Here is a 15,694-nt window from a genome sequence, read left to right as displayed (position 1 = left end):
AGCATGCAGCTCCATACTCAGATTTTTAACATCATGCAGAACAAAGTAGCCTACTTCACTCACTCCACTACTGACATGGAGTGCCAGTGTTGGACTTGGGGGTGGACAATGTCAGAAGTCACACAACACCAGGTTATTTTCCAACAGAGATAATGAGAACTGAAGATGCTGGAGAATCCGAGATAACAAAGTGTGGGGCTGGATGAACACAGCTGGCCAAGCAGCATCTTAGGAGCACAAAAGCTGACGTTTCAGGCCTAGATCCTGCATCAGAACAGACCCTTTTCTGATGAAGGGTCTAGGCCCGAAAAGTCAGCTTTTGTGCTCCTAAGATGTTGCATGGCCTGCTGTGTTCATCCAGCTACACACTTTGTTATCTCGGATTTTCCAACAGGTTTATTTGAAATCACAAGTTTTTGGTGCACTACTTTAATTAATCCAATCATAGATCATCCCTTCATTTGCTATTCAGCTGCTGGCATTTTTGATCACCTGCAAAGGCTTATTATTTAGCCTGTCAACACTCCACTCACACCATGTGTACTGTCTTTTGATACACTTAAAGAGCTAGAATTATGTTGCAATTATCTCTCTGCCTGTAAATTCTGTTCCTGTGTGCTTCCTGCCACCTCACCTGATGAAGGAACAGCACCCTGAAAGTTGACAATTTCAAATAAACCTGTTGGAGTATAACCTTGTGTCGTGTGACTTCTGACTTTGATGCAATTTTCCTGCTTTTCTAAATCCTAAAATTTGAATTTAATTCCTTCACTTTGCCGTCTCTCCCACACTTTTATTTAGTGCTTCTCTCGTCCCGATCCTAGTGTTCTCAAGTACTGTTCATCAATATATTCCTTTTCGGTTTCAGGTTCATCCATCAACTTTTGGAGATGATGCCTGGCTTCAACTTTTCAGCTGATTCTTAACAAACTGAGATATTCTACATGTCCCTAGACTGGTCGATTGTTACTCTCCAGAAACCACTCTGACGCTGGAAAACTACCATGCCGTGTAATCAGGAGGTAATGTATTATACGAGTGCAGACACACAGCCACTCTGGAGGTGATGGTTACCTGTACCCGGATCTCCTGCCCCTTGGCAGTCGTATCCAACAGCGCCTCAGCCACCTTCAGTCTGGACCCATTGCTGCGGCCCGTAAAAAGACCGTCGCCCCCTTTCCTCCGAAGGGCAAAGCAACACCGAGGCAAAAGCAACGCCGGCAAACGACCACTGCTCCTCCACATTACTGCATCGGCTCCATAATGTGCCTGTCAGAGCGGCGGCGCATGCGTTGCCGGGCCGCATCACCGCGCACAGCCCTACGCTGCGCACGTCCAAGCAGGGTCAGCGGCAGCGCACGCGCGCACACGCGCACACGGCACCTCCCTTCTTGTGCGGAGCCGGGCTCGGCGACGCGCGCGTGGTCCACGCTGCGCGTGCACGGGCGGACGCAGCGTCAGCTTATGCGCGCACTCAGGCTTCTCCCGAAGTTGCCTCAAGAGACAGTGAATCACTTGCAACCCAACAAGTGGAAGCTGCTCAGTATTGAATCGCTTCCAGCAATTCATAGTTGTGAGCAACCTGAGAAAAGTGTTTGTTCTGAACGCTCTTGTTGATTTAATATTTATACTGAAGTTCAGAACATGATGCAAACGTACTAAGGAGAGACTTATGAATGGATCATAGAGTAAGAAGATGCCGTTCGGTGCCTCGAGTCTGTACTGCTCAAAGTTTCTGATGAAGGGTCCCGACCCGAAACGTCAGCTTTCCTGCTCCTCTGATGCTGCCAGACCTGCTGTGTTCTCCAGCTCCACAGTCTGTTAAATCTGTACAGCTCCCACTTTCCTGCCGCACCTTCAATTCATTCTTAAAACATTTCCACGAATGCCATTGTGAATCTTGGTTTCAGTGATTCTATTCAGATTTTTTTACTGGAAAAATCGCATTGGATGTGCTATGAGTTGAGTGATCGTAGGAGCTTTTAAGAAATAGTTATGGATGCATTGTTCAAAAGAGCAAAGGAGTACATCAAAATCCACCCTATCAGTCTGGACAGGCTGAGAGGGTGGTCAGATTTAGGGCTTTGTGAGGCTTTCTGCAGGTCTAAGGGGTTGTACACTAGATACATGTGGCTATCAAGTCTTCCTCAGAGTAAACAGACACATTCAAGGAGAGGGGTTCCATCCTCTTTACGTTTGAATGCTCACACCATGATAAATGTTTTCAGAATCCTTGCCATAACCTGTACATCCTGAGACAGTTTCAGGTGTCTCAACTATTCAGTGCATTTGTTTGGATCCTTTGTGGATAGATCCTAGGCTACTAGGGCTCTCCACCAAAAACATGGATGCTCACACGAGCCCAGAAGCTCCAAAATCAAATCAATGGAAATTTGTAATGACTGCCACGTTATAATAGAATGACCATCAAGTAGGCAATTAACCTTCAAAAAACATAGTTTAAATGGTCATATTGATGCCAGAACATCCTGCATACTGGCCCACCAAGGCGTTTCTGTACAGTACGGGGTTGCTATCTTCATAATCTAGCACAGCAGAAATGAATTGAATTGGAGACTGATGAATTATTGAGAGTGCTGCCTATTCTGAGGAGGATTTATGGAAGTGATATTTGATTCAGTGGACAATAGAAATACACAAGTTGACAATGACCACGCCCAGAGTTAGGGATGCAAGAAAAATATGCAACTTTTCCCTCTGCTTATGATTCAACTGAGGTTTCCTATCATCTCATTGGAGAGGAGATGGGTACCTGACAATGATAACCATCGGTGGTCTATCATAAACATCCCAAATCATGCTATTGGTCTTCTGCTAAAATCAGCCCTAGTGCTGGATCAAGGACTGGAATTGTTTCAAAGATCACAATTTTATGTCCTCCATTTTAATGTCACATGAATTTGGCATGCGCCACTAGGCTAGAAATACATGCTATAATTGCTTATCCCTAGAGAGATTCTTTTATTTTCTTTATACTTTAATAGGATGTGGGTCTTGCTGGCAGGTCAACATTTATTCCCTATTCCTAATTTCCCTTGAGAAGATTGTTGTAAGTTGCCTTCTTGAACCCTGCAGTGCTTATGCAGTGGGTAGACCCACAATGACATTGGGAGTGGAGTTCCAGGATTTTGATCCAGCGACATTGTAGAAACACCAATAAGTTTCCAAGTCAAGATGGTGAGTGGCTTGAAGGAGAACCTGCAGGCATGTATCCACTACCTTTGTCCTTGTAAGTGGAAGTGGGTGTGAGTTTGAAAGGTGCTATCTAATGAGCCTTGGTGAATTACTATACTAGACATCTTCATGTAGACGCCGTCCTGGCAACCAGAGCTGGTGAATGAGCAGGCTGCTGCATTGAAGCACTGGCATGGGAGATGCCCATGACAGACAACCTCTGGATGGCGGAGTGCCAGAGAAACAAAGCAAAGACTGTGCCACCTATATCTCTGCAGATGCCAGCTCTGTCAATAGGGTTGGCTGCAGGAACTGTGCCAATGCTCAAAGGATTGAAGCTGCTGCCTGACTACTTTTCTGTCTACCTGCACCCCTCTTCTCAGGTGGATGGACAATACCTGGCAACAGATCCAGACATCCCTGCAATTGCTCAGCACACCTCAAGGTTAAGGTCATAAAGTGCAGGAAGCTGTCTGTAAGGTTCACCAGTTGGAAAAAGTTATGCGTTTTAGTTTTTTGTCATAGCCTGTGGGGTTGCTTGCTAGCCCCACTTCTCCTAATTACCTTGGAGAAAGTGGTGGTGAGCTACCTTCGTAAACCACTTCAGTCCATTTGGCACAGGTAAACCCACACTGCTTTTAGAAAGGAGGCATTTAGGATTTTTATCCAACTATAAGACCATAAGATTTAAGAGCAGAATTAGGCCATTCAGCCCATCAAGTCTGTTCCATCATTTGATCATAGTTGATATGCTTTTCAACTCCATTCTCCAGCTTTCTCTCCTAACCATTGATCATCTTCCGAAGCAAGAACCTGTCTATCTCTGTCTTAATTGCACTCAGTGACTTGGTTTCCACAGCCTTGTGTGGCAATGAGTTCCACAGATTCACCATTCTCTGGCTAAAAGGTGTTTTGAAAGTGTGAAGTAGCCTTGCTGAGTTGGTAAGTGCATCTTGTGGATGCCATGCACTGCTGTCACTGGTGTATTGGTGATAAGACCATTAGGAAGGAGCAGAAGTAGGCCATTTAGCTCCATTAAGTCTACTTTTCCATTCAATGGCTGATTATGGCTGATCTAATAATCTATAACTCAATTTTCCTGCCTGTTCCTCATAATTCTTGATTCCCTTACTGATGAAAAATTTGTCAATCTCACATTTTCAGTTGAATATACAGAAAACTTAGACTCTACAGTCCGCTAGGGTAAGAATTTCACAGGCCCACTTTGGTCTGAGAGAAGAAATTCCTCCTCACAGCTGTCTTAAGTGGTGATCCTTTATCTTCAAATTATGCCATCTGGCCCTAGACTCTCCCACAAGGGAAACAGACCTCTCTGCAGCCACACTTTCAAGCCCACAAGAATGTTATATCCTTCAATAAAGTCTCCTATCACCCTTCAAAATTCCAATCCATATGGTCCCTACCTTTTAAACTCTTTTCACAAGACAATCTGTCCATACCCAGGATCAATCTAATGAACTTGTTCCGTTGTGCCCCCAATGCCACCATATCTTCCGAATGATGTTTAGTTCTTCAGTATCGTTGGAGCTGCACATGGGCAAGTAGGGAGTATTCCATTGCACTTCTAACTTGTGCCTAGTATGCAGCAGCCAGATTTTTGGGGAGTTTCGAAGTGAGTTACATGCTGCACAATTTCAAGCCTCTATCCTGCTCTTGTAACAACTGTAATGAAAAGATTGGCTCTGTTCAATTTCTGCTGAATGGTAATGAATTGTTGTGCATTCAGTGTTAGTAATACCATTGAATGTCAAGGAGAGATAGTGAGATTATCTTTGGGTCGAGATGGTCATTGCTTAGCACTTGTGAAGTAGGAATAGCAACCCAAACCTGGATACTGTCAGGGTTTGTCTGCATTTGAACTTTGACTGCTTCATTATTTGAGGAGTCGTGAATGGTGCTGAACATTATGCACTCTCAGCGGAATATCCCACTTCTGACTTTATCATGGAAGAAAGGTCAGTGATTGAGTAGCTGAAGATGGTTTGGCCTAATACCCTGGAAATCCTTTTGTGACATTCTGGGACTTAGATGACTGACCTCCTAAAACCACAACCATCTTCCTTAGTGCCAGGTGTAACTTCAAACAGTGGAATGTTTGCCCCATGATTCCCTTTGATTCCAGTTTTACTAGGCTTCGTTAATGCCGCATTGATCAAATGCAGCCTTGCTGTCAATAGCAGGTCACTTGCACCTCACCTCTGGAATTCAGTTATTTTGTCCACGTCTGAACCAAGGTTGTCATGAGGTCAGGAGCTCAGGGGAACTGAAACTGGGTGTCAGTGAGCACAGTCAGTATTGCTTCACAGCTCTGTTGGCAACCTCTTCCATCCATTTGTGGATGTTCAAAAGTAATATAATGGGTTGGGAATTGACTGGGTAAGACTTGTCTTGCTATTTGTGGATAGGATAAATCTGGACAACTTGTCACATTGTTGGGGAGATGCCAGTGTTGCACCTGTAAGGAACAGCTTGGTTAAAGAGTGATTAGTTCTGGAGGACAGATGTTCAGTACTTTAGCTGGTATGTTTTGAGAGTCTTTCGTCATTTCAGTATTCAGTGTCTTCAAACATTTCATGACATTATGTGAAATTAATCAAATTGTCTGAAGACTAGCGTCGATTGTGCCAGGGACCACAGGAGGAAGCTGAAATATTACATCTCTCCAAGCTTCTTGCAGAAAACTGTTGTAAATATTTCAGCCTTGTCTCTTGCACTGATGTGCTTGGTTTCCCATGATTCAGATTTGGGATATATTGCAGCCTTCTTCTCTGTGTATTGTTTAATTGTTCATCTCCATTCACAGCTCAATGGAGCAGGACTGTGAAGCTCAGGTCTGAACCACTGGTTGTGACATCACTGTACTTTGTTGCATTATGTCCCTCCTGTTTAGAATGGAAGTAGCTCTGTGTTGACCTTGACATCTTGCTTTTAGTTAAGCCTAGCTGCTCTTTTATGCCATCACGTACTATTCTTTGAGACTGGGTTGAACCAGCAGCTGGATGATAGTGGTAGACTGGGGTAATCCAGACCGTGAGGTTACAGATTGTGGTTGAAAACCATTCTGTAGCTGCCTGGTGAGTGTCCAGTTTGGAGTAGCTAGAATATTTGAAATTGATATATACAGTTGTTGTGCTACACAACATGATGGAAGGTATCCTCAAAATGTTGATGGAACTGCATCTTGGGAAACACTCTACGGTCGTCACACCATAGCAACACTGACTGGGGGCTTTATGTGATTATCAGAGCCACAAGTGTGTGAATATAAACATTGTTGAGAAGGTTCAGCAATCGCAACTATGTTTTTTTAATTTCCTTTGGACTCCATGACTAGCTTGCCCTCTATGACATGCTGGCATGCTGCAACTCATCCAATTTCTATTGGTTCCTTCTTTACCCTACTTTATTAGAGGTTTGCTGTAGTTTTTATTTATTATTTATTGATTATTGCAGGTTCAACCAAGACATTCAAGAAGCATTGGATGATCATTTAAACAGAAATAATATACAAGAATATGTGGAAAGATTGGGAAGTGGCTCTAAGTGATAATTTTTGTTCAGAAAGCCTGTTCAGACATGTTGGGCCAAATGGCCTTTTTTTGTAACAAAGCAGTTCTGTTATTCTGTGATTAGAGAAATGAAGGGCTGGTTATTCCCCACGTATCTCTGCTGCTTGACCTTATGGGTTTGAACCTTTGCAAAGGCAGAAGTACAGATTGTCACACGACTTTCAGGCTCTCTCTGATGTTTATCTAGTTTTGTCAGTTTAAATGATGATCATCATTCCACTAGGAGGCTTTTACCAACCAACGTTACAAAGATAGCAAAAGATAGTCTTAGTGATGAGGCAAATATATGATTGTAATCTTATCTGGGATCAAATTTGACACCAAAGTTGTAAACAAGATGGTTGAGTTTCAGATTCTTCCCAGAATGAGGGAAGCATTTGTTTGATAGGGAATACAATTTGAAGCAGAGACTGAAAAGGATGACTACCCATTGCCTAATTGGAGGAAATTTCTGCTCATCCACTATTAGATGTCAGATAAGCAGTTTGATACCGTGGCAACAGTGGAGGAACAGAGAAATGGTGTGAGGTAGAGCTGGGTATTTCCTGTTTTCATGTGCAAACTATCAACTGTGCTAAGCAAGTTTCAGTCACAAAGCAATTAGAAAGCACTTAACACAGGCTGCTTACTTTGTCCTGAAATTGCTGTATTTAGGAATAAGAGCCAGTTAAACCAAACAAAAGGAATATATTTTCATCTGCTTTCTGAATGCCCAACTATTGCAAGAACCTTAGGAATTGGAGGTAGTGCAGAAAAGGTCAACTAAACTGATAATGGGAACTGCAGATGCTGGAGAATCCAAGATAACAAAGTATGGGGCTGGATGAACACAGCAGGCCAAACAGCATCTTAGGAGCACAAAAGCTGACGTTTCGGGCCTAGACCCCTGATGAAGGGCCTAGGCCCGAAACGTCAGCTTTTGAGCTTCTCAGATGCTTCTTGACCTGCTGTGTTCATCCAGCCGCACACTTGGTTAACATGGAGCAATGGCAATCTTAGTAAAGGTCTGCCTTTTACCTGTAACAAATCAACACAGTTAAGCACTTTTGTCCATGCTACTCAGATGAAACAATTTCTGAAGATGGGTCCAGGCCTGAAACATCAGCTTTCCTGTTCCTCTGATGCTGCTTGGCCATCTGTGGTCATCCAGCTCTACATCTTGTTATCTGAGATCCAGCACAGTTTGTTCTGATATTTTTGAGACCGCATCCCAAAACCAGCCCAGTTCGTCCCCTTCCCCCACTGCACCACACAACCAGCCCAGCTCTTCCCCTCCACCCACTGCATCCCATAACCAGTCCAACCTGTCTCTGCCTCCCTAACCTGTTCTTCCTCTCACCCATCCCTTCCTCCCACCCCAAGCCGCACCTCCACCTCCTACCTACTAACCTCATCCCACCTCCTTGACCTGTCCGTCTTCCCTGGACTGACCTATTTCTCCCCCCCCCCCCCCCCCACAACCTCCCCACCTATACTCTCCTCTCCACCTACTTTCTTTTCTCTCCATCTTCGGTCTGCCTCCCCCTCTCTCCCTATTTATTCCAGAACCCTCACCCCCATCCCCCTCTCTGATGAAGAGTCTAGGCCCGAAACATCAGCTTTTGTGCTCCTGAGATGCTGCTTGGCCTGCTGTGTTCATCCAGCCTCACATTTTAGTATCAACTAAACTGATAGTTTGGTTAAAATACCTTAACAGTGAATATAGGATGTATCTGGGATTATTAACTCTATGCCTTAAGGTAAATATTTTTAACATTTCTTAAACAGATAGATAAATTGAATTCAGTATTTGACAATGCCACAAATTCTATAATCATTGCAGTGATTGTAATGAGGTCAGCCAACTGGACATCTAGAATATGAGTTCCCTGGTTGGGGCTGTTAATCTGGTCCAATCAGGGAGACCTAGTGGACAGATTAAAAAGGGACTGTCAGAAATACTGACACTCTGATAGCCAACTCTGAAGAGACCATATTAAAGTCAAGGACTGTGTTTGTTTAAAGTATAAGGTGATTTGGTGATGGGAAACCAGCTCTTGTGGAGTTATTTCAATCAGGATCAAAACTCAAGCTTCAGATAAAGATTCATGCAAAATTTTGACTTAAAAGCCCAAAATTTGTGCGCTGACTTGGAAGACAGTGTGAAAAATGAAATGGGAATTCAATAGATGTTTAGGAGAATGGGCAAAATAGAAACATAGACAGTATGATCAGGTGTAGGCTACTTGGCCCTTCAAGATTGCTCCACCATTCAACATGAACATGGCTGATCATTGTGCTCAGTACTCCATTTTAACTTCCTTTCCGTACCCTTTGATCCCTTTAGCCCTAAGAGCTGTGCCTAACTCCTCCTTGAAAATGTTCAATGTTTTAGCCCCAGTTGCTTCCTGAGGCAGAGAATTCCAGCAGCCCACTGGGTCAAGAAATTAATCCCTATTTCAGTCCTAAATGCCTTTCTCCATATCTATAGACTGTGACGGTTGGTTTTGGACGCGCCAGTCACTTCATGAATAATTGTGGTTCAAGCATTGAACCCTGTGATATCACACTGCTCATTAGCTGCCCTTCTGAAAATGATTTCCTGCTGTCCACCAGCCAATTCTCTATCAAATCACATGCACTTTAATGTGAAAGAGGTATCATTTTTAGACTTGATCAGATTGGTAGTACACCTTTCTGACAACATATATTCTGAGGAAGGGTCACCGGACCTGACACATTAACTCTGTTTTTTCCTTCACAGATGCTGCCAGACCTGCTGAGCTTTTTCAGCAATTTTGTTTTTTTGCCTTGATTAACAGCATCCACAGTTCTTTCGGTGTTTAATATATATTCGTTGTACCTTTCTAATAAGAACCCTTATACATCTCTACTTGGCAGTCGTCTCTCAATCAAAACTTGTTATCTTTCTCTATTTAACCGATTTCAGTTGATAGCCACCACTCTATCCTTTCATATTCTGATTACACACACAAATGCACTGTCAACACATACTTCTACTTCCCCATATTGTGTAAAACCAACACCAGTAGGGTAGAAACTCATCTGTGCCTGTTGCATTCCAATGATTCACAGCCATCTGCAGGAACAAATTTTGAACGCTCTGCATTCTTGGTGAGTTGAGGCTGCTGCATAGATAAGATATTATGTAGATAAAGAATCATGGCTAGCAGTAACTGTGTGCCTTATCAATTTTCCAATGCAGCAGCTGCTTGTTAGCTATATCTATTTCAGCAAAACTTGAGTGGAGCAACATCCATATACGGTCTAATCAAAGCAGCTGAATTCCCAACAGTAGTGCTAAAAGCATGTAAAGCGCATGAAAGGGGCCTGAAGGTAGTTTTTAGGCAAGGGGCCCTGAAAACCGGTGAAATAATATTGGCTGAACATCTTACAGGCATCCTTGACGTGCAGGACAAGTTAGTTGGTCCTCATTTCAGAAACTTACAGCAATGAGAAGTAGGCATCAAGATCCAGTTTCCAGATCTGTCGTCACCTATTTCTAACCAATTTTTAATATGTTTTAAACTCCTTACCTCCTTCTTCAGTCTTCAGCTTTCACATCACAAGTTGGTGTTACCTAATCAATGTTCCCTCATTTACTTTAACTCCTTTTTCTTTATTTTAATTTTGAAGCCATGCAAACACCTTTGTCTTTCAACTTGATTTCTCAATAAAATGTGGATGCCAAGGTATTCGGGATGTGTCTGTTGTTACTGTTCAGCATCTAACAAGGGCTAATGATTTTATAGTTGACCATTTTGATGATATGTTCAAATTATAGCGCTGATCATAACTTCCCCTTAAAATGTTGGATTATATATAGGTAAGTGAAATACTGAATTGAAAATATAAATTTAATTTTTGACGTTGAATTTAAAATCTTTTAAGATGTTTCGGCACACAAATGATAATTATATTTATGTAACCCTTAGTAGTTGCAGTGGGAACATGACAGCCTAATGGTATTATTGTGAGTCTATTAATACAGAGACTCAGGCAAAGTTCTGGGGACCTGGGTTTGAATCCTGCCACAGCAGATAGTGGAATTTAAATTCAAAAGAAATCTGGAATCATGAGTCTAATGATGGCTGTTATCAGTTGTTGAAAAAACCCATCCGGGTTCACTAATGCCTTTCAGGGAAGAAAACGGACTTCCTTACCTTATTTGGCCTAAATGTGAGTCTAAACCCACAGCAATATGGTTGATTCTTAACTACACCTAGCCAGCGACTCCCTTGTCCTGTGAACGAGTAGAAAAGGCTATCTACTCCAACAGAAGAGGACTTGAACTGGATGTGTTGATGTAGCTTTTACAACATTCCACCTATAGATGACAGTGTGGTACTGTAACAGAGAGTTACACATTTTCTCAATTTGATAGAATTTACCACAGAAACACTTATTAGCTAAAACAGCAAAAGAATGAGCAATCTGAAATTTTCAGTCAATTGAAACCAAAGCAACATCATTTCATAAAGAGAACAACAAATTTAATCTTCTTCTTTGAGGAATCATTAAAAGTAAGGTTTTACAAATTATGCAGTGGACCAGCACTCTCAAAGACCAAAAAAGAAGTCATAATTGAGTGCTCCAGTATAAAACAATGTTTTGAATATAATAAATAAAGCCTAATTATAACATAGTTGTGGTTTTACATTGATACTGTAATATCCACAGCCTTGGACTTTGATTTGGAAAGGCAGCATGAAACAAAATAACATGTAAGAGCATTCTGAGGCATTCTCAAAATAATACAAAAGCACCAACATATTGATGTCTTGAAATTTTGTCAATTATTTCAGGATTAAGAAACAGTTTTCCTTTGCTTGAAAGTTTTGACTCTGGCTTTGTGTTCAATCACAAAATTAAACACCTTGTGAAGACTCTATAACATTGAAATCTTGACGTTGGTCTTGTGAAGTAATTTTGATGATACCTTGATGGGAAAAGATATTCAGAACTGAGGCTAAGTATGAAAATAAGGGCTCTGTCAGTTAAGGTGGAATTCCTCTCCAGTTAAGGAGGAATTCCTCGCTATGAGTGTTGTCAACCTTTGGACTTTTCTTCCACAGACAGCAGTGAAGTTAGGCTGTTGAATATGTTCAAGGTTGGGTCATGGAGATTTTTGATTTACAAAAGAGGGAAGGTTATGGGGAGGGAAGGCAGGAAACTGGAATTGCAGAAGTGATCAGATAAATCTTCATCTTATTGAATGTAAATTAAGGTCAGTGGACTCAGTTGCATACTCGTGTCCTCATTGTTGGAAATTGGGGATTGTTTTAAGTGGTCAGAATAATGGGAACTGCAGATGCTGGAGAATCCAAGATAACAAAGTGTGAAGCTGGATGAACACAGCAGGCCCAGCAGCATCTCAGGAGCACAAAAGCTGACGTTTTTGGCCTGGACCCTTCGTGGTTGTTATTCTCTTTATGAAATGATGTTGATTTGGTTTCATTTGACTGAAAATTTCAGATTGCTCATTCTTTTGCTGTTTTAGCTAACAAGTGTTTCTGTGGTAAATTCTATCAAATTGAGAAAATGTGTAACTCTCTGTTACAGTACCACACTGTCATCTATAGGTGGAATGTTGTAAAAGCTACATCAGCACATCCAGTTCAAGTCCTTTTCTGTTGGAGTAGATAGCCTTTTCTACTTGTTCACAGGACGAGGGAGTTGCTGGCTAGGTGTAGTTAAGAATCAACCACATTGCTGTGGGTTTATATTCACATTTAGGCCAAATAAAGTAAGGATGTCCGTTTTCGTCCCTGAAAGGCATTAGTGAACCCGGATGGGTTTTTTCATGGTTGAAGGGTCGAGGCCGGAAACGTCAGCTTTTGTGCTCCTGAGATGATGCTTGGCCTGTTGTGTTCATCCAGCTTCACACTTTGTTATCATTGTTTTAAGTGGTGTTCTTTTAGTGCCCCTGATATAGTATTTCCTGTGTAGACTGAGATCTTATTTAACTGTGTTGCATAAGTAGCTAGCCTTCCACAAGTATAAACAAAAGAGTTTTTTGAAGAAGTAACGAAAAGGATTGATGAAGACTGAGTGGTGGAAGTGATCTGTATGGGCCTCAGTTAGATGTTTGACAAGGTTCTGCGTGGTAGACTGCTAAGCAAGTTTAGATCACATAGCATACGGGGACAATTAGCCGTGTGGGGTCAGAACTGGCCTGAAGGTCAGATACAGGTAGTGGTGGTGGTGTTTGCTTTTCAGACTGGAGACCCATGACCAGTGGTGTGCCACAAGTATTGGTGCTCGGTCCATTGCTTTTTGTCATTTATATGAATGATTTGAATGTGAACAGAGGAGGTATAGTTAATAAGTTTGCTAATGACCGCCAAAATTGGAGGTGTAGTGGGCGGTGAAGAAGGCTGCAATGTGACCTTGATTAGATGGGCCAATGGGTCAAAGAGTAGCAGATGGAGTTTAATTTAGATAAATGTGAGGGGTTGCATTTGGAAAGGCAAATCAGAGCAGGACTTACATACTTAGGGGTAAGAACATGTGAGTGTTGCTGGACAAAGAGACCTTGGAGTGCAGGTTCATAGTTCCTTGAAAGTGGAGTTGCAGGTAGAGAAGATAGTGAAGAAGGTGTTTGGTATGCTTGTCTTCATTGCTAAGTGCTTTGAGCATAGGAGTTGGGGGGTCATGTTGCTGCCGTACAGGACATTGGTTCAGCCACTTTTGGAATACTGTGTTCAATTCTGGTCGCTCTGCTTTATTAGAGATGTTGTGAAACTTGAAAGGGTTCAGGAAAGATTTACAAGGATATTGCCAGGGTTAGAGGGTTTGAGCTATAGGGAGATGCTGAATAGGCTGGGGCTATTTTCCCTGGAGCACCGGAGGTCAAGGGGTGACCTTATAGGGGTTTATAAAATCATGAGGGGCATGGATGGGGTAAAATAGACAAGGTCTTTTCCCTGGGGTGTGGGAGTCCAAAACCAGATGGCATAGGTTTAAGGTGAGAGGGATTTAAAGGGGACCTAAGGGGTAACTTTTACATGCAGAGGGTAGTGCGTGTATGGAATGAACTACCAGAGGAAGTGGTAGAGACTGCTACAACATTTAAAAGGCATCTGGATGGGTATATGACTATGATGGGTTTAGAAGGTTGTTGGCCAAATGTTGGCAAATGGAACTAGATTTATATCGGATATCTGGTCAGCATGAACGAGTTGGACCAAAGGGTCTGTTTCCATGCTGTACAGCTCTATGACCCTATATACTCAGTGGATAAGTGAATTCTTGTTCTGGCCACACCACGTTATATACATATACAGTTGTGGTATTTTCCCAGGTGGCCATTCCTAGCATCCAATGGAGCTTGCCACCTCTCCAAACATGCAGTACTTCATAAGGGCTGTTTCAGATAGTTCACTGCCACCAGTCCACCTTGTTTTTGCCTTGTCTTGGGCCTTTCTAGTCATCAGTAGGAGAAAATGTACAGGAACAAAAATTGAATTTGCTGGAACAGCTCAGCAGGTCTGGCAGTATCTGTGAAGAGAAATCACTGTTAATATTTCAGCTCCAGTGACCCTTCCTCAGAACTAATTCTAGCTAGGAAGATGCGAGTTTTTATGCAAATGATAGGATGGGTAAGGTGGGGATCAAGCCCAAAGAGAGAGAAGAGCAGTTGGGCAGACAAAGGAGTGGATAACAATATGGCTAGGAGGGTGAATAGCTGTTAATGGAGACTGTTAGTGTCTGACAATGGATTGTACATGATAGTAGACTATGTGATCACAAGGTGCTGGGATTGGAGCTGGTACATAGGAAAGTTCAGGCCGTTAAGTTATTGAACTTGATATTGAGTCCTGAAGGCTGCAGGGTCCCTGAGTGGAAAATGTGTTGTACTTCCAGCTTGTGCTGAACTTCACTGGAGCACTGCAACAAGCCTGAGACAGCAGTACTGGCCAGGGAACAGGGCGATGTGTTGAAGTGGCAGGCAACAAAAAGCTCAACATCATTTTTGTGGGCAGAAAGTAGGGATTCTGTGAATGGTCACCTAGTCTCTGCTTCATTTCCCCGATATAGAGGAGACCACATTGTGAGTGGCGAATGCAGTAGACTGGATTGTGTGAAGTGCAAGTAAAGTGCTTCTTCGCCTGGAAGGTATGTTTGGGCCCTTGGATACTGAGGAGGAAGGAGGTAAATGGACAGCTGTTACTCCTTCACCTAATGCAGGGGAAGGTGCCAAAGGGGTGTGGGGTTTGTTGGGAGTGAAGGAGAAGTGGACCAGGGTGCCCTGGAGAGAACAGTCCCTGAGAAAGGCAGTCAAAGGAGTGGGGGCGGAATATATGTCTGGAGGTGGCGGAAAAGGTGTCTGATGATGTTTTGGATCCGGATCTGGTGGGATGGTAGGTAAGGATGAGGGAACCCTATTGCTGTTGTAGGAGGGAAGAGAAGAAGTAAGGGCTGAAGTGCAGAAGATGTGTCAGACTCGTTTGAGGGCCCTGTCAACAATGGTGCTGGGAAATCATCGGTTGAGGACGAAGGTGGACATTTTGGAGGTTTATTGTCCAAGTTGGCATCATTGGAACATATGCAGTGGAGACAGAGGAACTGGGAGAATGGAATAGAATCTTTACAGAAAGCAGGATGCAACAATGTATACTCCAGGTAACTGTGAGAGCCAGTGGGTTTATAGTGGATACTAGTGGCCAGTCTATCCCCAGAAATAGAAACAGAGGTGTCAAGGAAGGAAAGGGAGGAATCAGAAATGGACCAGGTGAAAGAGAGTGAATGGTGGAAATTGGAAGCGAAATCGATAATTCCGGATGAGAGAGGGAAGCAGCACCGATGATATCATTGACGTATCAGAGGAAGGGTTGTAGGTGGGTGCTGGAATAGGACTGGAACAAGGAATGTTCCATGTACCCCACGAAGAGACAGGTATAACTAGG

The 15,694-nt window shown here is 42.8% G+C and overlaps 1 protein-coding gene across 7 annotated transcripts in view; it reads right to left on the bottom strand.

The window, feature by feature from the left end:
• nars2 (asparaginyl-tRNA synthetase 2, mitochondrial) overlaps positions 1–1,319 on the bottom strand; it is an 83,808-nt gene extending 82,489 nt beyond the window's left edge. Inside the window, exon 1 of one of the 7 annotated variants that reach the window (XM_059646587.1) lies at positions 1,075–1,319. In XM_059646587.1, coding sequence (XP_059502570.1) covers positions 1,075–1,245 — 171 coding nt within the window. In that variant the 5' untranslated portion in view covers positions 1,246–1,319. The remainder of the gene's footprint in view (positions 1–1,074) is intronic. The other 6 variants (XM_059646586.1, XM_059646585.1, XM_059646589.1 and 3 more) reach the window with 6 other exon arrangements.
• Positions 1,320–15,694: the final 14,375 nt, after the last annotated feature.

Source organism: Stegostoma tigrinum, chromosome 6 (genome assembly GCF_030684315.1).
Source record: "Stegostoma tigrinum isolate sSteTig4 chromosome 6, sSteTig4.hap1, whole genome shotgun sequence".
In the NCBI taxonomy this organism is placed as follows: domain Eukaryota; kingdom Metazoa; phylum Chordata; class Chondrichthyes; order Orectolobiformes; family Stegostomatidae; genus Stegostoma; species Stegostoma tigrinum.
Note: the sequence above shows the minus strand (reverse complement) of the source record. Positions and strands in the feature narration are given on the sequence as shown.